General features: G+C 36.7%; 2 protein-coding genes across 2 annotated transcripts; one reads left to right on the top strand and one right to left on the bottom strand.

The window, feature by feature from the left end:
* Window positions 1-1,617: 1,617 nt before the first annotated feature.
* LOC111994163 (uncharacterized) lies at window positions 1,618-2,400 on the top strand. The gene has a single exon (XM_024026021.1). The coding sequence runs from the start codon at window positions 1,618-1,620 to the stop codon at window positions 2,398-2,400; it is 783 nt and encodes a 260-aa protein (XP_023881789.1).
* Window positions 2,401-15,791: 13,391 nt separating this feature from the next.
* Window positions 15,792-17,389, bottom strand: LOC111994160 (transcription factor MYB54). Its single transcript, XM_024026017.2, has 3 exons — window positions 17,101-17,389; window positions 16,397-16,813; window positions 15,792-16,311 (listed from the first exon to the last, which is right to left on the bottom strand). Exons 1-3 carry the CDS (start codon window positions 17,261-17,263, stop codon window positions 16,094-16,096), a joined length of 798 nt encoding a protein of 265 aa, XP_023881785.1. The 5' UTR covers window positions 17,264-17,389; the 3' UTR covers window positions 15,792-16,093.
* Between the last annotated feature and the right edge of the window lie 7,191 nt (window positions 17,390-24,580).

Consider the following 24,580-nt stretch of genomic DNA (forward strand, 5'->3'; position numbering starts at 1 on the left):
GCGATAACAAAAAGGCCCCTTTTATTTTTTTTGGGGATGCGAAAGGGTCTCATTTAAATATATTGTCTTAGACTTCCGAATTTGTTGGACCACCCTTGATCACAGTCTATCTCTTTAGAGTTGTAACAATAGTTATGACATAAAAGTTGTCTTCTTAGATTTTCTCTCCAAAAGAAAAAATTCTCTAATTTTCTAAAGTGCTTTGTAATAATTATTTATTATTTACTTTTCTGTTGAATGCAAGATTCCTATTTTTTGCCATTGCTTTTGAAGGTTTAAAGCCATCCAATTTTCCTATTAACGCTTGATCTTTGGATCAGGCTTTTAAATGCTGTTGTGATCATAAGAAAAGAAAGTCTATGGATATAAGTTTTTGTATCACAACTTTTGCCACAATTTTAAAGTGTTCGATTGTGAGTGATATAGAAAAAATGGTCAATCTGTGTGGAAAAAAAAAAGTAAAAGAAAAATTAAAAAGGAAATTATTGAAGCATTAGGAATGCAAAATGTGCTGTGTAAGAATATCTCCTGACAAAATAGACTATAGACACGTTAAAGTCTCATAAATTTATGTTTGAAAAGAGATAAAAGTATTACTTGTACAACAAGATTATTGATGATGAGCAAAATTATAACAAGCAGTATCCAGGCTAAACCCGTTAGCCTTGCTCATGCAAACAGAGTCTACAGCTTAGGTTGACGAGATGAGATAAATTAGGAGACTAAAGACCCTAAAGCTGACGGACATTAATGTGAGGATCGTGTAGGTCATCGGGGAGCATTAAGGGGTTGACGGCATCATCAGGTTGACGCCGATATGGCTGAAGGGGATAGGATAAGATGACGGTCCTGATGTTGACGGTTCTAAATAAAACCTTTGCTTGGCTTTCACGCATGAATATATAAGTAAATGACTTGTATCCCACACTCAGTGTTAGTCTCTTATAAGGAAAGGATCTCATAATATACACTAATGAGGTTTCCTACAAGGAAAGGACTTCTAGTCTAAGGAAGAGATGGTCGGTCCTCTGCTACTATAAAAGCCCTAATACCTTTAGAAATCGAGGTACACATAATTAACCCCTCTCTAGCACTCTAGAGTTGTAAGAAGTTCTAACTTGACCTTCGAAGGGTATTTGTCCGGCACCACACCGATGCTCTCTGTTAGTTCTTCTCCTTTTTATTGTGCAGGTGCTGCTTAGAGTGTGCGAGAATCGTGTGGCTTACTGGTGGTTTTTTGGCATCATCAGTTGGCGCCGTCTGTGGGAAAAACGCGCATTTGCCATACTAAAAGTTTCCTGGATAAAAGAGTTGCATGGTGCTCACTCGCTCAATGGCAACCACAAACGACGTTTGGGAAGAGGAACTACCCACGACCGCCCTCGAGAGACAAGTTCAAACTCTCACCGCCACCGTGGAATGCCTCACCAAACAAAACCACGTTCTGGAAGAACAGTTGCATCAGAAGAATGCAATACCGAATAACCAAAGAGATGACCAAGAAGGGACCAGTGCTAAAAGAAGGAACTAAGAAGGACCCGAAGGTAGCAACGCTCCAAATAGCAAGAGCGATCGGAAACCAGTCGTCCCTTCAGTTTCGATACGGCCCCTCCTTACATGGTCGCGGAGATGCAATTGATAAAGGAAAGGATGGATCTCATGATGAATGCCCTCAAGGGACGGGTGTCTAGCGACCTTAACGATTTGGTTCACCGAACCGATTCGCCGTTCACTACTTCTTTCAACTCCTTCCCCCTGCCGCAGAAGTTTCGCATGCCACAAATCGAAAGCTATGATGGAGCCAAGGATTCGCTTGACCACCTAGAAACATTCAAGACCTTGATGCATCTTCAGGGAGTAGCATACGAGATTATGTGTAAGGTCTTCCCTATGACACTAAAGGGCCCTACAAGAATTTGGTTCAGCCGGCTGACGCCTAACTCCATCAGCACCTTTAAAGAGTTGAGCGCCCAATTCACTTCGCACTTTATTGGAGGGCATCGGTATAAGAAGTCTACTGCATGCTTGATGAGTATCAAGCAACGGGAGGATGAAACTTTGAGATCTTACATAGCCCGCTTCAATAAGAAAGCGCTCTCGATTGACGAAGCCAATGACAAGATACACGTGGTAGCATTTACGAATGGCCTAAAGAAGGGTAAGTTCTTATTTTCATTGTATAAGAATGACCCAAAAACTATGTCAGATGTGCTGTACAGGGCCACCAAATACATGAATGTTAAAGACGCTTTACTAGCTTGCGATGAAAACCCAAGAAGAGAGAAAGGCAGGAAGACACCCGACAGGAAAAAGGGCAGAAGATGGCAAGAATCGGAGAGCGGAGAGATGATAGACGCTCTAAGCCCCCTATGGGGAGGTTCAAAAGCTTTACTCCACTGACCGCCCCAATCGACCAAGTGCTGATGCAAATCAAGGACGAGGGGGCATTGACTTTCCCTGGAAAGCTGAAGGGAGATCCCAACAAACGGTCCTGGGACAGATACTATCGCTTCCACCGCGACCATGGACATGACACAGCTGACTGCTATGATTTAAAACAGAAAATTGAAGCCCTTATTAGGCAAGGGAAGTTGCAGAGTTCGTTAGCAAGGAAAGGGCAAATCCGCTCCCTCAAGAGTAAGCCCCCTGACGAGACAACGAGCGTCCGAGACAGCTCTTAGGAGACATAAGGATGATTGTAGGAGGTGCAGCCGCCAATGGCCTATCAAAAAGGGCTCGAAAGACTTGTCTTAGAATGGTCCGGAACATTCAGCACACTGTCATCATTCCGAAGATGCCGTGAGTCGACAATCCCCTCATCAGCTTCTCAGAAGAAAATGCTCAACGCCTCCACCATTCGCATGACGATGCGCTCGTCGTTAGCATCTAGGTAGGGGACTATAACATGTACCGAGTCTTAGTCGACAACGGGAGCTCCGCAGATATTCTCTATTACCCTGCATTTCAACAGATGCGGATTAGCAGAGAGCGACTAACCTCGGCTAACGCTCCACTTGTCGGGTTCGGTGGAACTAAAGTGTACCCCTTAGGCGCGGTCACATTGCCGGTTACCATTGGGGATTACCCCTAACAAATCACTAGGGACGTTACGTTCCTAGTGGTCGATTGCTCCTCAACTTACAATGCCATTATAGGACGACCTACCCTTAACTCCTGGAAGGCCGTAGCTTTGACCTATCACCTGATGATTAAATTCCCCACTGAGTACGGAGTAAGAGAGTTGAAGGAGACTAGATAGCTGCACGTGAGTGCTACATTGCAATGCTGGAGATGGACAACCAGTTACAGACCATGAGCATAGAAGAACAACGAACGGGGGCAGAACCCGTAGAGAGGCTCGAGGAGATACTCCTCAACAGCGTCAGGACAGATAGGACCACCAGGCTCGGTACTTTCGTTAACCCAACAATTCGGTCAAAGCTCGTAACTTTCCTTAAGGAAAATCAAGACGTGTTCACTTGGAGCCATGAGGACATGCCAGGAATTGACCCTTCAGTCATGGTGCATAGGTTAAATTTGTCGTCATCCTATCCACCTGTCTGGCAGAAGAAGTGGGTCTTCGCCCAAGAGCGAGACCGAGCGATAGCAGAAGAAGTCGGTAAGCTACAAGAGGCAGGCTTCATTAGGGAGGTATACTATTCCGATTGGTTAGCAAACGTTGTAATGGTCAAGAAAGCCAACGGGAAGTGGAGGATGTGCGTGAACTTCACCGACTTGAACAAAGCCTGCCCCAAAGATAGCTATTCCCTCCCGTGGGTCGACATTCTGGTAGACTTTACGGCCTAGCATAAACTATTAAGTTTCATGGACGCTTTCTCTGGTTACAATCAAATTCGAATGCACGAAGCTGATCAGGAGAAAACTTCGTTCGTAACTAGTCAAGGACTCTTTTGTTATAAGGTGATGCTGTTCGGCTTAAAAAAATGCAGACGCAACGTATCAAAGACTTATGAACAAGATGTTCGCATAGCAAATTGGGAGAAATGTCCAAGTCTACATTGACGATATGTTGGTAAAAAGCCGAAGGGAGGAAGATCGCTTGGAAGATCTTAAGGAAACATTCGACACTCTTTACTTTTACAACATGAAGCTTAATCCAACAAAGTGCGCCTTCGGAGTGACGGTAGGAAAATTCCTAGGATTCATGGTGTTGCAGAGAGGCATCGAGGCCAACCCGGACAAGATCTAGGCCATAATGGAGATGGCACCTCCAAAGAATGTGAAAGAAGTACAAAGCCTCAATGGAAAAATAACGGCACTGAATAGATTCGTATCAAAGGCAACGGATAAATGCTTATCCTTCTTTTGCACACTGAAGAAATCTTTCGAGTGGACTGCCAAGTGTCAGCACGCATTTGAGGAGCTGAAGGATTATCTCTCTTCCCTGCCATTATTAAGTCTCTCGCAACCCGGTGAAGAGCTTTTCCTTTATCTAGCTGTCTCTTCTACCGCCGTCAGTGCCGCCCTAGTTAAAGAAGAAGAAAGAGTGTAGAAGCCCGTTTATTATGTCAGCCGGGCACTTCGCGGTGTCGAAGAAAGATACCCGCCCATGGAGAAACTCGCCTTCGCACTAGTTACAGTGGCACGCAAACTCAAGCCGTATTTCCAAGCCCACACGGTAGTCGTCCTAAACAACAAGCCTTTGCGGCGGGCAATGAGCAGCCCTGAAGCTGTTGGCAGATTGGCACTATGGGCCTTAGAGTTGAGCGAGTTCGATATCTAGTATTGCCCATGAACCACCATTAAAGGACAAATCGTCGCAAATTTCATAGCGGAGTTCACAAGTGGCAAGGACAGGGGGGCGGAAGAGTCTCCTCAGTGGAGCATACATGTAGACGGATCATCTAATAGATAGGCTAGGAGAGCCGGCATCGTGTTATTATCACCCGAGGGGGACACGGTTGAGTGTATGGTCTGCCTCGATTTCCCTACTACCAACAATGAAGCGGAGTATGAGGATTTAATAGCAAGGCTTGATCTCGCCAAAGCTGCAGGAGCCTCAAACGTGGTCATTTATTGTGATTCTCAGGTCGTTGCTAACCAGATGAACGAGGACTACAAGTGTAGGGGTGAAAGAATGAAGAGGTATCTAGACCAGGCAAAGAAGAGGGTAGACGAGCTGAAGGCCAAAATCATACAAATCCCACAGGGAGAAAACGAGCAAGCAGACTGCTTGGCCAAAGCCGCCTCAGCCGAACATATGACCACTATGTATATTGCACTCTCCTTTGTTCAGCTCTCTCCACTGATAGATTCCATCGATGTGTAAGAAATAGGCTCCAAAAGCAATTGGACCATGCTCTTAGTCTCTTACTTGAAAAATGGTGTACTGCTAGATGGGAAGGAAGTAGCTAGAAAGCTGAACGTCCAAGTGGTGAGATTCGCCCTGATAAGAGACATCCTGTATAAAAGAGGTTTCTCTCGCCCGTACCTAAGATGCTTGGGTCTTAAAGAAGCAGACTATGTCATGAGAGAGGTACATGAGGGAATCTGCGGAAACCACTCAGGATCGAGATCATTAGTGCACAAGCTAGTGCGAGCAGGGTACTTTTGGCCCACCATAAAGAAGGATGCCGAGGCTTATGTCAAGACCTGCGATAAGTGCCAGAGATTCAACAATATCATTAGGCAACCAACCAAGGAACTAACCCCAATAACGGCTCTATGGCCGTTTGCTCAATGAGGACTGGACATTATGGGGCCATTCCCTACTGCAGTACGACAGCTGAAGTTCCTGGTAGTCGGCATCGACTACTTTACAAAATGGGTGAAAGCTGAAGCCTTGGCCATCATTATGGAGAAAAACGTATGGAGTTTTGTGTGAAAATGTATCATATGTAGGTTTGGCATCCTAGGGTTTTGATCTCGAACAACGGGAAGCAATTCGACAACGACTCCTTTCGAGACTTTTGTTCGCAGTTGGGGATATGGAACCACTACTCCTTCCCCGCCCACCTTCAGGCTAACGGACAGGTCGAAGTCACGAACCAATCCTTGTTCAAGATTCTCAAGACTCGGCTCGAGGGGGCAAAGGGTATATGGCCTGAAGAGCTGCCAATCATACTTTAGGCGTACAGGACGACGGCAAGGATGCCCACAGGAGAGACACCATTCTGACTAACATACAGAAACGAAGCGGTCATCCCAGCCGAAGTCGGACTCACAAGCTACAGGGTGCATAACCATGACGAGACTAGAAACGAAGAAGCTATACGTCTATAGCTCGATCTAATAGACGAAGTCAGGGCCACAGCGGAACAAAGGCTCGCACAGTACCAGGACTGCATGACCATAAAATTAACGGTCCATATGATGGACTCATCAAAAGAGACAGGCTCATGAAAATGACGGTCTCAACAAAGTTGCTCCACTAAGTTCATAATATGGACGAGGCCATAAAATTAACGATCCATGTGACAGGCTCATCAAAAGAGATGGGCTCATGAAAATGACGGTCTCACAAAGTTGCTCCACTAAGTCCATGATGTGGATAAGGCCATAAGATTAACTGTCCGTATGACGGACCCCTCAAAAGTGATGGACTCAACAAAGTGACTGTCTCAAAAAAGTGAGATTTTAATAAGGGATAAGTTTAGGGCAAGAAGCCGACGAACATAACGTACCCCTAAAACAAAACAAACCCAACATTAATATGGACAATTTCAAGAGTGAAGGAACGACTAAAAATCCCTTAAAGGGGACAACGACTTTACTAAGCTGACAGCGACATTAAAATAGACGGGTCCATAATCACTACTATTAAATTATAACCCACAGCCAGGCTGACGACCTCGGCCTATGACTAGAAAATAAGCTCAAAGTCTACAAAATAAGAAAACAAAGCGCACAGACAAAATAGCCATACACATATGATCAAAAGCGATGATTACTAGAGTATTACAAGCAAGAGTAAATTACTTACAAATCAAATCCCAAAGGGGCACTTAAAAAAATTGTTTAAGTATTACAAATGAAAGCCCAAGGGGCACTTAAAAACATTGTTTGCAAAATGGAACAAAAGATAAAAATTACAAAAAAGCTATGGTTTGATAGTAGGGACGTCACTTGAACTCCTTTTACTTTTTTGAACGGGAGGGTCTTCCACGTCTAGGACCTCCACAAAAGGATTGGAAGTAGTGGCTGGAGGGTTCGCAGCTGGCTGGGCCAAAACAACGCCACTATCTTCAGCTAGAGGGGCATCCTCAGAGTCATCACCTTCAATGTCGACGGCGTCATTAGCAGGCATCATCGGCGGAGCGTCATCTAAGGTGATCCTAAATAGATCCAATTCTGGAAAGGCTGACGTGACTTGCTTAAGGTAGTCATCGAATCTAGTACCATAGTATCCCCCACAGGAATCGATAAAGGAATTTGACGCCTTGAATTTCTAGACCGCGTTAGCCTCAGCCATCTCCACCTGATCACAAAGGGCTGTCAGCTCTTGTTCTAACTTTGCCTTCTGACGACCCACCTCTTCCAACTTCTGCTTTGTCTCTTTCAGCTCCACGTTCAAAAGGCGGACGGCTTCCTTGTATTCTGCCTGCTAGTTCAACAAATTAGCATTGTGTTTGCTGACGCGGGTGACGACACCTTCCTTGGCCGCACAACAGTCCTGAAGCGCTTTTACACGTACCAAGGCCTAAAAAGGACACAGCCGTCAACCAATTAAAAAAAAAAAAAAAAAGATAAGGGAAAGCTAGCTAGGAGAGACGGCTTACCCGTGTTAGGTCAAACAAAGCTGACGCCCCCAGGTCCTCCATCCCCAACAAAGCACAAGGATCTATGTCTGTCGGTTTTATGAACGATTCTACCTCTTGGATAGCATAATCCTTGTGCGTCAGTAGGCAATGAGGACCCTCAAGAGCAGGACCGGAAGAGGTCATCACCCCCTTCCCTGCTCCGTGACTAGATTTGGGGGGCGACTTCTCTGGGGGTTCATTTCCAGAAGTGACAGCCACCTTTTTAAGGGGACGGTCATCCTTCCTGTCGGGATTCCTCTTCTGCGAACCCTTAGTGATGGTTTTGGGAGCTGACATCTCCTTTGCTCTCTTCTCCTCCTTTTGACAGGCAACTGCAGCCCTTATCCGTTGCCTTGTTGCCTCCATTTCTGCAAAAGTAAGACACATGAGAAAAACTAACGGCAAAAGCTGAAAGTGACAGGACTACAAAAAAAAAAAAAAAAAAACTACTTATGACGGCGAGAAAATTCTTCTAATTTGTGAGCTTCTAGCATCAGTTTCGGACCCCCGTAGTATGCGTGAAGAGTGTCGAGAGTAATTAAATCCCGATACTTTCGCTCCTCCAAAGGAATCTCTAGAACCCGACGGATAAAATCCCTTTGGTCGTCAGTTATAAAAGGGCGAGTGTTGGCTGAAAAGAAAAAATAAGTTGACGGTGTTAAGACACTTCAAAAATAAATTAATAAAGTATATGTAAAAAATGACGGGGCTAAAAGTTGTCGGTTAAAACCTGAATCCCTGACGAAGGCCCACGTATTATCAAAATAACCATGGGGAATTGTTTCCCATTCATCTTGATGGCACACCCAGTCCGTCCCTTTAACAAAAAAGTACCTACTCTTCCAAAGTCTATTGGAATCTGGCATCTCAGACACTAACCTTAACTCCCTCTCCCTGACGGCAAAATGGTACATCCCCTTAGAAGAAGAAAGGTGCTGAGGTCTATAGCAATAGAAGAATTCGTCTAAAGTAAGTTGACGGTGTTCTCCACTTAGACAACCCCATAAGATCTCAGCACTTATAAAGATCTTCCATGAATTTGGGGCAATCTGGCTAATGGACAACCCCAGAAAATCAGCCAGCTGACGGTGTAAGGCCGACAGGGGCAGTCTAAGCCCTGCAGCAAACATGGCATCATACATACCAACGTCTGCGGTTCTCCCCGTATAGCACTTTTCATTCTCCCTGGAGAGACGAATAGGGATGTGGTCTGGGATTTGAAAACGAATGTGCAACTCTTTGAATACCTTCTCACTCATTTTTGGTAAAAATTTATTGACAGCCCATTCCTCGAGAAGGATGAAGGGACGGCTACATCCAGGACTTCCTGAAGTTCCCTCACAGGACTCCTCGTCACCTTTATCTCTGTCACTATCCCTCTCTTCTTCCACCTCAACATCACCCTCCTCACCTACTACCTCTTCCTGACCTTCATCTCCGTGACTCCCTACCTCCGTCAGGAGATTGGGCAGACGTCTCTCTCCCGGACTCATCACCTAAACCAAATACCTCGTTGTAGCCTGCTCCATCGCGGATCGACGACTGATCACTGTACGTGTCACTTGACATCTAACTACCTACAAGTGACGGATTTATTCTAAGCACGTAGGATGACGACCTCGCTATAGAAAAATTAATTGAAATAAAGCATGTACAAAGAAAGAAAATGGACTTACGAGTTTCTTAAAAAAGGTGACGGTTTTTGGAAGCAAAGGTAGCAACTCAGGCAACGATGTTGGGAAACTGACTGAACAAAGGCAACAGATCTTCTCTCCAAGAATCAGTAAAGATGAAATAGGAAAAATGAGGGGAAGATGTGGGTTATATATAAGGGGAAAAGGCACGGAAGACGAAGCGACGCCCTCGTCTAGAAGAGGAGCCAACCAGAGTACGCCACGTGTCTGAGCATTTAATAATGGCTGCTTGAGGAGTCACCTCTGAATTATTTTCTCTCTCCTGGCCAAAATAAAAGTTAGCAACGGAAAAATATAACTCCATAACCCGTCAGTTTTAACTAACGAAGATATGAAGTAGGGGGCAACTGATGAGCAAAATTATAATAAGCAGTATCCAGGCTAAACCCGTCAGCCTTGCTCATGAAACAGAGTCTACAACTTAGGCTGACGGGATGAGTTAAATTAGGAGACTAAAGACCCTAATGCTGACGGACATTAATGTGAGGATCGTGTAGGTCTTCGGGGAGCATTAAGGGGCTAACGACATCATCAGGTTGACGCCAATATGGCTGAAGGGGATAGGATAAGATGACGGTCCTGATGCTGACGGTTCTAAATAAAACCTTTGTTTGGCCTTCACGCATGAATATATAAGGAAATGACTTGCATCACACACTCAGTGTTAGTCTCTTATAAGGAAAGGATCTCGTAATATACGCTCATGAGGTTTCCTACAAGGAAAGGACTTCTAGTCCAAGGAAGAGATGGTCGGTCCTATGCTACTATAAAAACCTCAATACCCTCAGAAATCGAGGTACGCATAATTAACTCCTCTCTAGCACTCTAGAGTTGTAAGAAGTTCTAACTTGACCTTCAGAGAGTATTTGGCCGGCACCACACCGGTGCTCTCTGTTAGGTCTTCTCCTTTTTATTGGGCAGGTACTGTTTAGAGTGTGCGAGTATCGTGTGGCTCACTGGTGGTTTTTTTGGCATCATCATTTGGTAACTTATTTTGAATAACAAGAAAATGTATGGTATGAACAATGTGCTACAATAGTCTTTTAAAAACAATTTAGTGTCGGTTGTGATTTGAAAGTGAGTATGTTTTAATATACTTGTCTCACATAAAAAGGTTTTTGGTGGGTACATATATATAAAATAACAGAAGTACTAATTAATAAATAAATAATAGAATAAATCTATGAACATACTAGAGCATGCACATACGTGTGTGGCATTTAGCACTTGGCGCATGTAACCTTTTCTTGTAGGGTTTTGAATCAAATTCAATTTTCTTTCATCTCCTCCCAACATTTTTAATTAAATTCTCCATAATATAATAGATATTTGCATTTAGTTATTTTGTTGTATCTTAGAAGTGAAATGCTTGTAACCCAGTGGTAAACTCTTTCAAAATAGAAGCAATTATCACTTTAAAATAAAAGATTCCTTTCATGCTTTAAAGTCGCAAATGTTTTTCTAAATATCATCTTCCTACTCAATGCTCATAATTCTCAACATTTGTCAAGTTATGGCTTTATTTTTCTTTTAATTAAGAGAGAAATCATGATTTTATGCACTCAGTACCCATGACCCACGTAGAAAATGTTTTCCCAGCGTCCAAAAAGCCTTCAGCTGAATATAGCGAAAGCAGTCGATCAGTCACCAACAATTCAGAAACAAATTTTTTTTAAAAAATAAATAAAGCAGTCATCACCAACTTCAATTTACTGATTTAGGAAAAGAAGATCTTCAGACAATGGAATTCTACAATTCCATCCGACATTACAAAAGCCAAAATAATATATATATATATATATATATATGTTCGTCACGTACTCTATTATTTCCCGTATATTTAACCATTATAATTAATGATGTGTTTAAATTTTCTTATTTTTTAATGTTTGGTTTGTCGGAAGGGGAAAACGTACAAAAGAAAAAGAATATTGTGAGGAATATATATACTATATATGTATGTCTCGGGCCCACCCAGAATATCATATTTCAGAAATTTAGAAGTGCAAGGAATCAAACAAGGGATAATAATTAATATAATTTTGTTTTATAACTTTTTATTTTGTCCTTTAATTTACTTTTGAGTTTCTCTTATAAAATGTTAACTAGTGCCCATGCAAATTAATAGCGTGTTAGTATTATGTTTCATATTTAACCGGTGCTATGCATGAAAACCTACCTATTTATGAGATAAACTAAAATAATTTTATAAAATCTTAAATTGATTAAGAAACTACACCATTGCATGATTTGCTATTATATGACTTCAATTTGTATTACAATTTGATGAAGAAGCCATTGCTTGAAAGATCAAAAAATATTAAAGAATCAAATTATTCACTGCTTATAAATTATTGAAATAAAACAATATATATATATATATATATGACTAAACAATAGAGAAATATAAAATAAAGATGAGTTACATTCAAAAGAATAATTTCAATTATTGCAAACTTTTTTATCTTGTAAAAAACGGCTAAAGAGAGTTTGGTGGTTTATATACAAAAATTATTTTTAAAAAAATACATGAAAAACCATAAAATAAATTTTTTTTATTTTTTTTTATTTTAACAAAGTAGAGGAGAAGAAAATAACATAAGAATAGCACATACCTCTATTCATCTTTTAAAAAAAAAATTTGGGTTTGCATTACTTTTATAGTGTACATGATTAACCTTGCAAAGTTTGAGTTTAAGTTGGACTTATTAGAGAGATAGAGTTTTACTCCTTGTTAAGTTTGAACTAAACAAAAATAATTTTATTTAAATAAAATGATAATTTTATTTAAATATTGTACTGGCGTGAAAAATTGTGAGAGCTTCATAGGCTTCGTTTTTTTATATAGATATAGATTACTCGTACGTTCTACCTATGGTCAATTACTTACTCAAAGCTTTTTTGTCATCTTTTGCCAAGGGACCAATATTAATTGAGAAAGTTTTAAAACACTCACGTCAGTGCTTGTATTATAAAAAAATGATTAAGTCAAAAGGGTAAATTACAAAGTACATCCTTGAAATTTGGAGTTGTTTGGATTTTACATCCAAAATTTTAGAAATTTGATTTTATACCCCTCCCCCCAAAGTTTGATTTCGTTAGTAATTCGCCTCCCTTAGTTAGATTTTGCTATTAAAGTGACATCATATTGCTAACTTTTTTTTTTTTTTTTTTTGACCGTCGGTGAAGGCAAACCTCTCAAACCTAGCACCTCTGCTTAAACCCAAACCTCCCTAACCCAGTTCCTCAGCTGGTGTGAACCCACCAAGTTCAAAATTTAATCACATTAGGTCATGCAAAGCTGTATAAAAATGCGTTGTTACTACAATAATGTGTTAATTTAAATAGACACTTTACTTGTCATTTTTTTTTTTTTTATTATTTTTTTACATATCCTGAGGATAAAGAAGAGAGTGGATGATGGTTTGTTGTGTATGAAGAAAGAGAAACAATTAAAAAAAATCAAGAAAAATAATATTTTAATGAAATGTAGTATAAAATAGATGATTTGATATAAAGTGTTTTAAAAATGAATATTTTAAAAAATAAATATCTATATATACATAAATTTTTACATGATCTGATGCAAATGCTCTTTGTTGTCCTCATACTTAATTTCGATTATTGCTTGAAGACGCAAATCTGAATGCTTGGATTTCTCTCTAAGTATTGTCTGACCACAAGCAGAGTCCAATATCATTTTTTTTTTCTTTTTTTTGAGAATAATTGTTTTGAAGAATTCTTAGATAAACTTCAACCAGTAAATTCTGAGATTTTTGAGATCAAGGCTGAGAATTATTAGAGTAGGATTTGTTTTGCATTACTTACCTCAATCTGGAACTAGCTATAAATCATCAACACAAAGTTTGCTTATAACTTTCAACAAGTAACATCTAACATGGGAGGTGACATGTAGAATTTCAATTGCCAATATATTCCAAGCAGTTGTCAATTGTGTATTTATAGAAATGTAATATTAGAAAGCATGATTTATTACTTTACTTTGAAACGGTAGGGAAAAGAAATCATCTGATTAATTCATTTTGTATCTTAGATTCAATGTTACAAATTCAAAGATGTGGGTGGCTAAACAACACGTATATAGCTAGTTTTCAAAAATGATTTTGATTTACTAGTAACATCTATCTAGGATTGTAAATAAGTCGAGTCGAATCATTTTTTTTTTTTTTTGTTGAAGGGAGTCAAATGAAGTATTTAAAATTAAAAATTGTTCTATTTATCTGTGTTTGTTTAGACCCCTTAAAAATAGATTAGTTTAACCTAATGAATTAGCCAAGTATTTACTTAAGATAATTATAATCTAGGTTAAACACATACAAACATTTTACTTAAAAAGTAAAGAAAACAGTAATATGATGACCTAGGATAACCAATGAAACCAATCATTTCAAGGTAAAAACTTGGGGAGGATAGAAGATTACAATAAATTTAAACCCTAAATCTAAAACTATCTAAAGTAGAACTTGCTAACACAACCACGTGCAGCTCCGACTCCACGAATTCTTCTATCTTGGATTTGCTGAGCACAAACTCCCATGTTTATAACTTTGAGATCCCACTTGAAGGTTCTAGATCACTGTCAGTAGTTGATCTTTTGCAGCAATTTGATTCCACGAGTTCTTGATTGTATATCTCTTGATCCTGCAAATGCTTGTTGAGTTAGAAGATACAAAACCTCTCAGATATCATAAGAGTAAATCACAAGACTTCCAAGATCTTCTAAAACGTAGTTAGAGTTTTCCTTTTATACCTATAATTGTTTTACTTGAAACCCTAAACGTTTTTGTAGTGTTTGGATTGAAATAGAATTCTACAGAAAATCTTGTCTGTGATTTTCAATCGGTCAAGGCTTAAGTTCGATCGGTCGAACTTCACTGAAAGTAAAATCTTCTTTCTGCAGCTTCAATGTTCTTGAATCCAGACTTGTACTATCATGAGCAATGTCTAATACATAATCTAGACATGTTTTGATATCGGTTTGCCAACATACATAAAAATAGAAATCTAAATATTTAATCCTAAACATTTAGAACCTAACGATCTTTATTCAAACATGTGCCAAGTTTTAGTTCATCACCAAGTTAAATTACATTTTCAAACTTAGAGTCCATTTTCTTGTCAAACAAATTTGAGTTTGCTCAAGAGTTACTAAATTAATTCATTCATTCTCACATATTGTATATACCATGATTAAATTTTTTTTTTTCTTCTTATCCTTTTACAAATCAGTGGAATCAATTAATAACTAAATTATAGTTGAAAGTTATATTATTTGAGTTGATTACATAAAATAATTTTTGTTTATGAACTTATAAAAATTATATTCACCGATGTTCTATTATTAAAAGTTATATATAAAATTTTACTATTAAAGAGACTTTTATCAATAAATTACAAATAATAGTTTGATGTCATTCAAACTTGTTTATAAAGTTTTATAATTCATCAATAAGTATATTTTTGTGCTTGTATATGTATAATCATATAATATGATATATATTTAAATTGAAACTTATATTTAAAAGTTTGTTTATGAAAACATTATTATGTTTAAACTTGACTTATTTAATAGTTGAGTCTAAACCTACGCTTAGCCTTAACACTCGTTTATTAAATAAATGAAGATAAATGGTTTGTTTGGATACAACTTATTTTTGCTGAAACTGAAAACTGAAAACATTGTAACAAAATAATTTTTAAATGTGTGAAAAATTACTATTCACTCTTTTTTTACTGTTTATAGACCTTGGTGCATTGTTCATGCCCCCATGAACAATGCACCAGTCGCTAGTTTAAAAAAAAAGAAGAAGAGGCAAACGCAGGGCTTAAAACACGGATCCAAACCCACACAAAGGGGGGGTTTGGATTCCGCGTTTGCGTTTCAGCAAACGCGTTTTCCTCCCCTTTTTTTTTTTTTTTTTTTTTTTTTTATGTTCATATAATAAAAAATATTAAAAGTGGGTCCCATAGTACTATTTACACATTTAAAAATTATTTTGCTACAGTGTTTTCAGTTTTCAGTTTTCAGTTTTCAGTTTCAGCAACAATAAGTTCAATCCAAACACACCCAAACAAACTTTCTTGAGTTGATTCTTTAAAAATAATAATAATAATAATAATAATTCTTGAGCTAGAGCTGATTCTTTTAAAAAAAATAATAATAATAATTCTTGAGCTAAGCTGAGTTTTTTTTTTTGTTTTTTGTTTTTTTTTGTTTTAAATGAATTTTTCATTTAAAACCCTACAACTATCAATGACTAAAAGTGAATGATCATTCATTTGACAAAATATGTACTACAGTTCCGTGATGCAATAATTGCTGCGTTGAAGTTGCATATATATCATAAACATAAAGAAATATAACAGCCTCGTCCATATGTTTAAATCAAGCTAAGCTTCACAAAATATGTGCTGTAGTTCCGTGATATGCAATAATTGCATATCGTAATATAAAACAGCCTCCTCAATATGCTTAATTCAAGCTAAGCTAGGCCCTAAAAGTTGATAGATATTCTCTTATGCACGTAATATAAAGATAAATGAGGCTATAGTTCATAAAATATAGACTCAAAGAACTCAGCTGATGAGAATGGGTTCGCATAACTAATTATTAATTTATTAAGAGATTCCCACTCCAAAAAAATCTATGAAGGGAACAGCCTTGTGAGTGATCGATCCATCTCCTTGATCTTGGTCAGAAGCCATTTTCAGGTTCCAACATGCATTGGAGTTATCATCAAGTCCCTCTACGTTGAGCATTTCTTCACTTTCATAAACCCCGGCAAAATTTGAGAATTTGAAAGATTGAGGAACAACCTCGTGGACAACAGGGATTCCTGGCACAATGAAATCTGTGTTATTATTATACACACAAGAAATAGGGTTGTAACAATATTAAGAAAAGAGACTAATTATTCAAACCATGTGATGGCTCATAGTCATTGGCACATGAAGAAATACTTGGACCTAAATCTTTCTTTCTTCCTCCACCGAAAATATCAACACTGAATGAATCTGTTGTCATCGTTGACTGGCTAAAACTTAAAGAATGTAATGAACTCATGGATGAGGTCCCTAATTTTTGAAGGTTTTGGAACTTGGAGTGACTTCGATGACCTTGGACTGAGAACCTTTCACGTTTTCTTCTTGCCATCATAATATGGTACTGATTCTTCACGGTATTATCAGTTCTACCTTTGAAATAGCGTGCTATGAAAGACCATTTGTTTCCATAAATCTGATGAGCTGCAAGAAGCCTTTGTTCCTCTTCTGTTGTAAATGGGTTCTTGTTAATATTGGGATCAAGTTGGTTGTACCATCTCAATCTGCAACTTTTCCCTACAATACAAAGAAAAAATTAGTTTGTAAACCCCATTTCTTACAGCTTGAACAGGTACCATGAGAGGAAAATACTGAGACCCTTAGGGCTCATTTGGATTGAGGGAGGAGCGAGAGAAACTGGAAAGAAGTAGAGTAAAGTTAGTCAAAAATATCTCTATTTTACTCTCCTCCTTCCCTCTTAATCCAAATGGACCATTAGGAGTTGGAAGGTAAGAATTGATCAGACATAATGCTGTTACGTACTATTTTTGAAAAGATAAAACATAACTCTGATACCATATTACCTGATCTTCCCTCTAGATGGTCTGCAATAAAATTCCAATTCTGGGGACCATGCTGTTCAACAAGTAGTTGGAGTTTCTCATCTTCAGCTGGCTTCCAGTGCCCTCTATAGCATATCTTTCCACTTTCACTATCACTGCTAATACTGCTTCTAGATTTTTTCATCTTCTGTAGCCAACAATAATGAAAACCAGATTGAAAACTTTATTATGGTAACCAATTAATCACATGACGTGAAAGTTTTTAAGATTCATAAGAGGTAGGCAAGCAGAACAAGTAGAGAGGTAAGAATATATATATATATAAGAAGAGAGACTAAGTCTTGGGTTATGGATGAAAAGTCACTTTTGTTATCTGTTCACACAATAGGGCGTGCTAAATTTAATTATATAATACACATTTACAACCACTGCCTATGCTTATTGCCTGTAATGCAATTCACCAATTTTGCCCCAATTATTGCCCTCTCTCTCTCTCTCTCTCTCTCTCTCTCTCTCTCTCTCTCTCTCTCTCATGCATGTTAGTAAATATGTTAGGCAAATTAATAGGAAAGCTATATATTTGCATCTGATGAGGCAAGGCAAGCCCACAACATGAAGTTGTATTCTTTAAGATTGTACCATTTTAGAAGTATTTTGTTCCATGCAGTTTATTAGAGTGATAGAATGAGGAAGTTCATTAATATCAGTTGGAGTGAGTGGGTAAATGTATTGCTGTCAAGAACTAATTTGAAGTAAGTTTCTTTCATGAATTTGGTAAGTTATTATGCATCATTCCATTCATATTGTGCCGCTGTATGGAGATAGTACAGTACATGAATTATTTCTCTTTTGATGCCAGATATAACAGGATGCTTATATAACAAGCAAACCTCAAACGTACTAAACATTCTCATATGACTAAAGATCAACTCGGCCGGTTCCAAATAGTGAAATAGAATCTAATTGTGTAAAAATCCATGCACTCATATTTTAATTTATTGGTGGAAAGACGACAGAGAATATTGTTATTATATACACATGTAGTCCTCAAATTTGTGAATTTAAGCTCTACGCTCATCTATATGACTGTTACACATATAAACTACATGGTATTTTCACGGGTTTCTATAAGAAACTATTAAATGTTTTTTGGATTTTGAAAGTACAACTTGTGTCAAGAGTTTTATAACTCAATTGATATTTTATCGTGTTTTCAGTAAAATTGCCTAAGGTTCAAACCTCTTTTTATAATTATTGAATTATATAATTTTTTATATAAAAAAAAGTTATAAAATTTGTTGTATCTGTTGTATTTTTATAGATATATATATATATATATAATATTTATTTTAGACGTCGATGATGGACACTAGTTACGAAAGCCATTGGGATATTAAGGTGTAAAAATTAAAAAATTAAAAACCTTCATAAATTTCTAGCAGGGAAAAAATCTATAAAGATTTTATTCTTACTGGACTATTAGCAAAATGGCTAATATATGGTTGAAACAAGGATAAAACCTATGTCATAATATCAATGTAAAGTGGATCGAGTTTGATTATATATGCATTTCTATATAGGACATTGATGTAATCAAGCACACGATAAGAAATAAAAAAATTTGGACCTAAAATACAAGTCCAAATATATATATACATTCTTTGATACATCCCCTTAAGTTTAAATTGACTTGTGAGAGGCGACCTTCATGAAGAAACATAAAGCGACTAGAGGAGAGACCTGTGATCATGCCGGCAATGTAAATAAAATGCATTTGAAGATCCTTACGAGCAACCTTGTCATGAACAAAATAAAAAATTATATCAACTTGTTTAGTATGTGCATGAAAAATCAAATTGGCGAAGAGATAAGCAGCACCAATATTATCACATTGAAGTGTAGGAACAATGAGCAGTGAGATACGAATTTCAAAAAATATTTCAAGATATCCAAGAGAGTTTGGTAACAATATCGACAAGGGCTCTGTACTAAGATTTAGATAAGGAATGAGCAACTCTCCTTTGCTTTTGAGAGAACCAGGAGATGAGTTGTCGCCAAGATGAATAGCAATCCAGCATTGGATGGTGGATTGGCAATCATACACACCTAGCCAAATTTGCTTATGAACAAGGTTTGAAGATGAATATAAGAATGCTTTTAGATAGAAATGTCATAGCTAGCAAATGATGTACTTGAGGTAGTGTAAAATACACAATGATCATCAGATAGATTATGGATAGATATATTCGGTCTTGTGAAAGTAAGATATATATTGTAGACTGTCAACAATTTAACAGTAAAGTGAGGGATTGGCTCAAGGTTTGCCACTAATTTTGGAGAGTTTACTTGATGCTAAAATTGGAGTCCCTAAAGTCTTAAGAGTTTTTCATTCCAGATTTTACAAGAAACTCAGAGATCCTTGATAGAAAATCATTAATTCAACTTGGAAATAAGAGTTTAATTACAATTGGCCATGTTGCTAGTAACCAAAATGTCATTGACACACTCTAGTATATATATACCTAAATTTCACCGTGATGGTAAATGAATAATGGGGCATCCGATTTGGACACATAAAACCCTTATTATTGATGAAAACCTTTGGTAACAAACTAAGCCATGTTTTGTATCTATCAATAAGCATTTCTCTTAATAAGAAAAAACCTATTTGCAACCCACAATACTTTGAGAGGGAAATGGAGGAACCAAAATCCATAGGATTACGTAGCCAAAAAAAAATTTTTGATTATTGGGAATTGGCAATATTCATTCTTCAAGAAATGATTTAGTTGCAAAGATAAATAAGTAAATTTTGGGTTATGATCCATATAGCAAACGCCAATATATAAAAGCTAAGGAAGAAGCAGATTGCCATGCATGGGATGGGAATAATTAAGGCACATCATGGGTAAAGCCAAACAAAGGGTAACAAATTTCACATACACGTGTGTTGGTGCTAAGTCCAAAAAACAAAAATTAATTGAGGCACTTTTAGTCTTACCCTCTTATTTTCTTGGTAAAATTTTTGGGCAAATTTCTTCCGGTCTTACAAGGCAGTTTATGGTTAGTTATTATTAATAATTAATCTATAGATTGCTTAACAGATTGAAAATTTATACTCCACCAAATCAAACTGATCTTGTACTCTCAACTAATTTTTTTTTTTTTAATAACCAGCACTAATACCACCGACATCCCATATATAAGTCTACTAGAGAGAGGAATGTATGAAGAAGAAGGAGAGTTGGCTTGCATTTTTGATGACTACAATTATATTACATATTTATTGTAATTCCCTTAGCCTTCTCTATTGACTGGGGCCACGGTTTTCTGATTCTTTGCAGTTAATTTATATGACATATAAAGATATTTTTGAGTGTGAATTTGTTTTTATACCAGACCTCTTCCTTTTTCTCAATCTTATGATATGATATGATAGCTTTTCCTAGCTCCATGCATCTGCTGTTACTTTTGATCAACTATAAAGTTAGAAAATAATTAAAAAAAACTTTTTAAAAAAAAACGAAAAACATATGTTTTAAAAGCTCACGAAAAAGTTTTCCTCAAACAGGAAAAAAGAATGTTCAGAAAAAGTCTCAGTCCCATAGCTTGTGATACTTTATTGGGGGGTAATTTGTCTATTTTGATATGTAAGAAACCCACCCCCATTAATTTAAAATAACAAATATTGTACGCTCCTAATAATAACTTTTTATCATCAGACCAAGACATCAATCAGTTTTTGGTGTAGGCAAGAATTGAACCTCAAATCTCTTATACAACCATCAAAGACTTTACCAATTGAGCTAATTAGAACCCACATATTATACGCTAAGTTCAACAAACCCTTTAAATAGAATTAGGTCCAAATATAAAGTTGGTCATATATGGTGGCTTTTAAATAATATATATATATATATATATAATATTGGAAATAGGCAAAAGCCTATTTACCCTCCTTTAAAAGAGAGAGACAGAGAGCTGGTGCAAATCTTCCGCTGCCGGTACTTTACTTAATTTTATGCAACATGTATAATTTCTTTTTGATAGATACGATAGAATGTTAATTTATAAAAGTTCATTGTATAATGATTGTTTTTTATAATTAAGTTAATGTAAATATTTGATTTTTAGTGTAGGCAAATATTGAATTACAAATTTCGTATTTGACAATAAGAGACTTTATTAGTTGAATTAATTGAAATTCACTTATACAACATGATGTTGGTGCAAAGTGTACTGAAATTCTGCAATCCAGATGACCCAGAAAGAATTTTTTTCTTCTTCTAATTTTCTAATAAATTTTGTTAAATTTTACATGAGAATTCATCTATATATATATATATATAAAATACATCAGCACGTGTATAGTTGATGTCTCAATCCCAAAAAAGGTAGTGGACGCACAAGTAACTTTGCCAAAAAAAAAAAAAAATCCTAGGGGTATATATGGTTGACAAGGTTTTTTTCCAGTTTTCAATATTATTCCTAGCTGAATTGCAGTCACTGGCCATTAGAAAAAAGTCATCATGTTATCGTTTTAAATTTTCACTTTTTTATGAAGTGAAAAATTGACACATTTATTTTCTTCCCAAAGAATAGTTTTAACAAAATAATAATTTTATAAATCGTCGTATAATGAGCTAGAGGAATATAAACTAAACATTTTCCTACTACTTTTGAAGCTGCAAAAAAAAGTTCATTTTCAAGAATTCTATTTTGAAATTTTAAATACCTGAATTTAGTGTTTCGAAAAGGAAAAAAGTACGGGAGCTTTAATTCTTTTAACTGTTCTGGGTAAAAAAGAAAAAAAGAAAAAAAAAGGTCCATAGTCCATACACTTTCAAGCCTCGACTTTGATTCTTCTTAATAATTTGGTTCTTCTGACCCTCTCAACTTTGACAAGACATTGAATTTACCCTTTCCATTCTTATCTTTCAACTTTTCCTTTCACTTTATTAATTTTATTTTTACCCCTAATTGAGGAATGAGAGAATCAAACTGTAAAGGTCTATGTTCGAAATACTAGATAATGCTATTATTAAGATATGCTTAACACCCCACTCCGCCTAAAATAATAAATTAAAAAGGAAAAAAAGAAGAAGCTCTCAACTTAGATAAGAATTTTGAACACCTTCTAGCTGCCCATTAAACCTTGGCATATAATACTAAGCAACGTCATTTTGCCTAATCCAACTTTGACTACTCCATTTTGACATTACCATGAACTTGCGCGTATCTAAAGGAACTTGCCTGGTCCAAAAGAGATTAGGCAAGTTATTGGAAAAGGAAATCAAATCTTTCCTACGTTTGCCAACTTATTAAAAATTATTTGGGATGGTAAAAATGGCCAACATTGAAGACCACTAGCACCATATACAATTCAAAAATATGTTTGCAAAGCGAGAATACAATTGTTTAAAGAAAATGATCTAGACACTAAGGATTTTGTAATTCAACTACTTAATTGACATTTTTTGGTGTTTTTAATAGAAATATTTAGGATTTAAAATCTCTTGTCCATTGTAACTATCAAATTATAAATAAATAAATAAAAATCCAACCTCAGCAGTGACGAACTCTTATGACTTGGAGTACTACACAATAGATTGTGAAAATATCCTATTGATTGGCTTGATAACCAATTTCTTGTATTTCCAATCCTCCTGAAAATTGGAAACCAACCTCTCAGTTACCATGCACAGTTGGCGGGTCTTTTAACTGTCCTTTTCTTCTTCATATTTGGCAACAAAGCATGTCCAATTGTACAATGTGCCATCCATGAGTGATTGGATGTATATATGTATACCTTAATTAAATTAGTGCCAGTAGAAAATGACAGTTGAGCTACTCTTATGGTTTGCTTCATCGTTTGTCAATGGTCCCATTTGTTTCTAAAATCAATAGAATAGAATTATACGTACTTTCATAAGAATAATTCTAAGAAAATAAAAAAACTGCAAATCGAATAAGTTTCATGGCTTTACTTATGATGTTGATGTGATAGCATATGTGGGAGAATTTTGAAGGAGTCTAGTTCACCAACGGTAAAGACGTGAAGTACAAACTACGAAGTTCTTTTTTGCTGACTATTTTTTTTTTTTTTTTTTGCTATATATATATATATATATTTTTTTTTTTTTGCTGACTTGGTTGTACACACTTTCTAACTATTTGTTGAATAATAATAATAATAATAAGGGTCCGGGGCTTTCTACTTTTGGAAACTTTTTCTCGAAAATTAAAAAAGCTGTCAATATTTTTTCAATTCTCAAGAAAAAAATTTCCAAAAATGAAAACTACACATTAGTAAAATCCTAATAATAATAATAAAGTAGAATATTCTTTGCTAAATGAAATGCAAAGAGGTGGGCATGCGAAAATAAAAAATAAAAAATTGGTGTCGGTAATTCTAATTTAGCTGCTAGATAGTTTAGTATATTTGAAGGGATTCCAACATCACCTCTCCATGAAGGCCCATTAGGAAAGTACCACAGGCCCAGCATCAACCTGAGTAGAGAGAGGAGCCCAGAAGACCTCGGCAATGTTTACCTCATTAAAGAAGAGGGAACGACATGTCAAATGATTACCCTAGTTTCATTCCGATGAGTCAACGATGGACTGATCAAGAAGGAAGGTCAGTTCCTACCTAAAGAGGTATTGTAAATATTTGTAATAAGTACTTTTTTATTATCAAATAATGTTCATAAGAAGTTAATTGTCATATCCTCATTAATTGTTGTCACTTACTAACAGTTTTCATATAATAAATGCAAAATGACTGCTCTGAACAGTAGGGAAAGTTAAGCCTTAACCCATCCTCTCAACCTAACAAAGGGGAGGAGGATTAGACTTAATCGTTATCCCCTATTTCTAGAGAGATGCACCTCAAAAATCCCTATAAATACCCTAAACCTTTTATGGATTGAGATTGGACAAAAAAGAGAGACAGAACATTTTAGCATGCAACAAACAAAACTATTCACATGGTAGATATTGTGAATGATGAAAAAAAAGTAATAAATCCATGCGAAAGTGATAAGCAACTATAATTTGCCAAGTAAAGAAGTGGAGTGAGCCACCCCATTGCAAACTAGGGCAAGCCTTGTGCATCCAGCTTCACACCAGTCCACTAAGCCCTGTGTGGGAAAATTTTGCTGTCATCACAGAGTTCATAGTTCTATGTGTTTTGGTGCCAATAACATACGAGGACATGGCTTCAACGTTGAATTTTATAAATCTTTGTATACGACTTTATTTTGTTAAGAAAAAACTTAACTTTGTTTGAGGTGTTGCAGTCTTCCACATCATTGGTCAAATCTATTATTTAGACACCGTCTTAATTACACATTCATCTGCAAGTACACAAAATCAAAGAATTTCTGTAGTACCTAATTCTTAATCCGCAAAATATTATTCCTAGGCCCTTTTTTTTTTTTGGTGTAAGAATAGGATATATATTTTTATAACTGAAAAAGGCTACTACTTTCGACACTGAATA

This window comes from Quercus suber, unplaced genomic scaffold (genome assembly GCF_002906115.3).
Source record: "Quercus suber isolate HL8 unplaced genomic scaffold, Cork oak 2.0 scaffold_515, whole genome shotgun sequence".
NCBI classification, from domain to species: Eukaryota; Viridiplantae; Streptophyta; class Magnoliopsida; order Fagales; family Fagaceae; genus Quercus; species Quercus suber.

Excerpts from the sequence above, each read along its gene's own strand:
- LOC111994163 (XM_024026021.1), top strand. The coding sequence starts at position 1,618 with ATGGTCGCGGAGATGCAATTGATAAAGGAAAGGATGGATCTCATGATG.
- LOC111994160 (XM_024026017.2), bottom strand. The coding sequence starts at position 17,263 with ATGAAAAAATCTAGAAGCAGTATTAGCAGTGATAGTGAAAGTGGAAAG. Across the intron at positions 16,814-17,100 it reads CCATCTAGAGGGAAGATCAG|GGAAAAGTTGCAGATTGAGA; the intron begins GTAATATGGTAT and ends TTTGTATTGTAG. Across the intron at positions 16,312-16,396 it reads TGACTATGAGCCATCACATG|GAATCCCTGTTGTCCACGAG; the intron begins GTTTGAATAATT and ends TCATTGTGCCAG.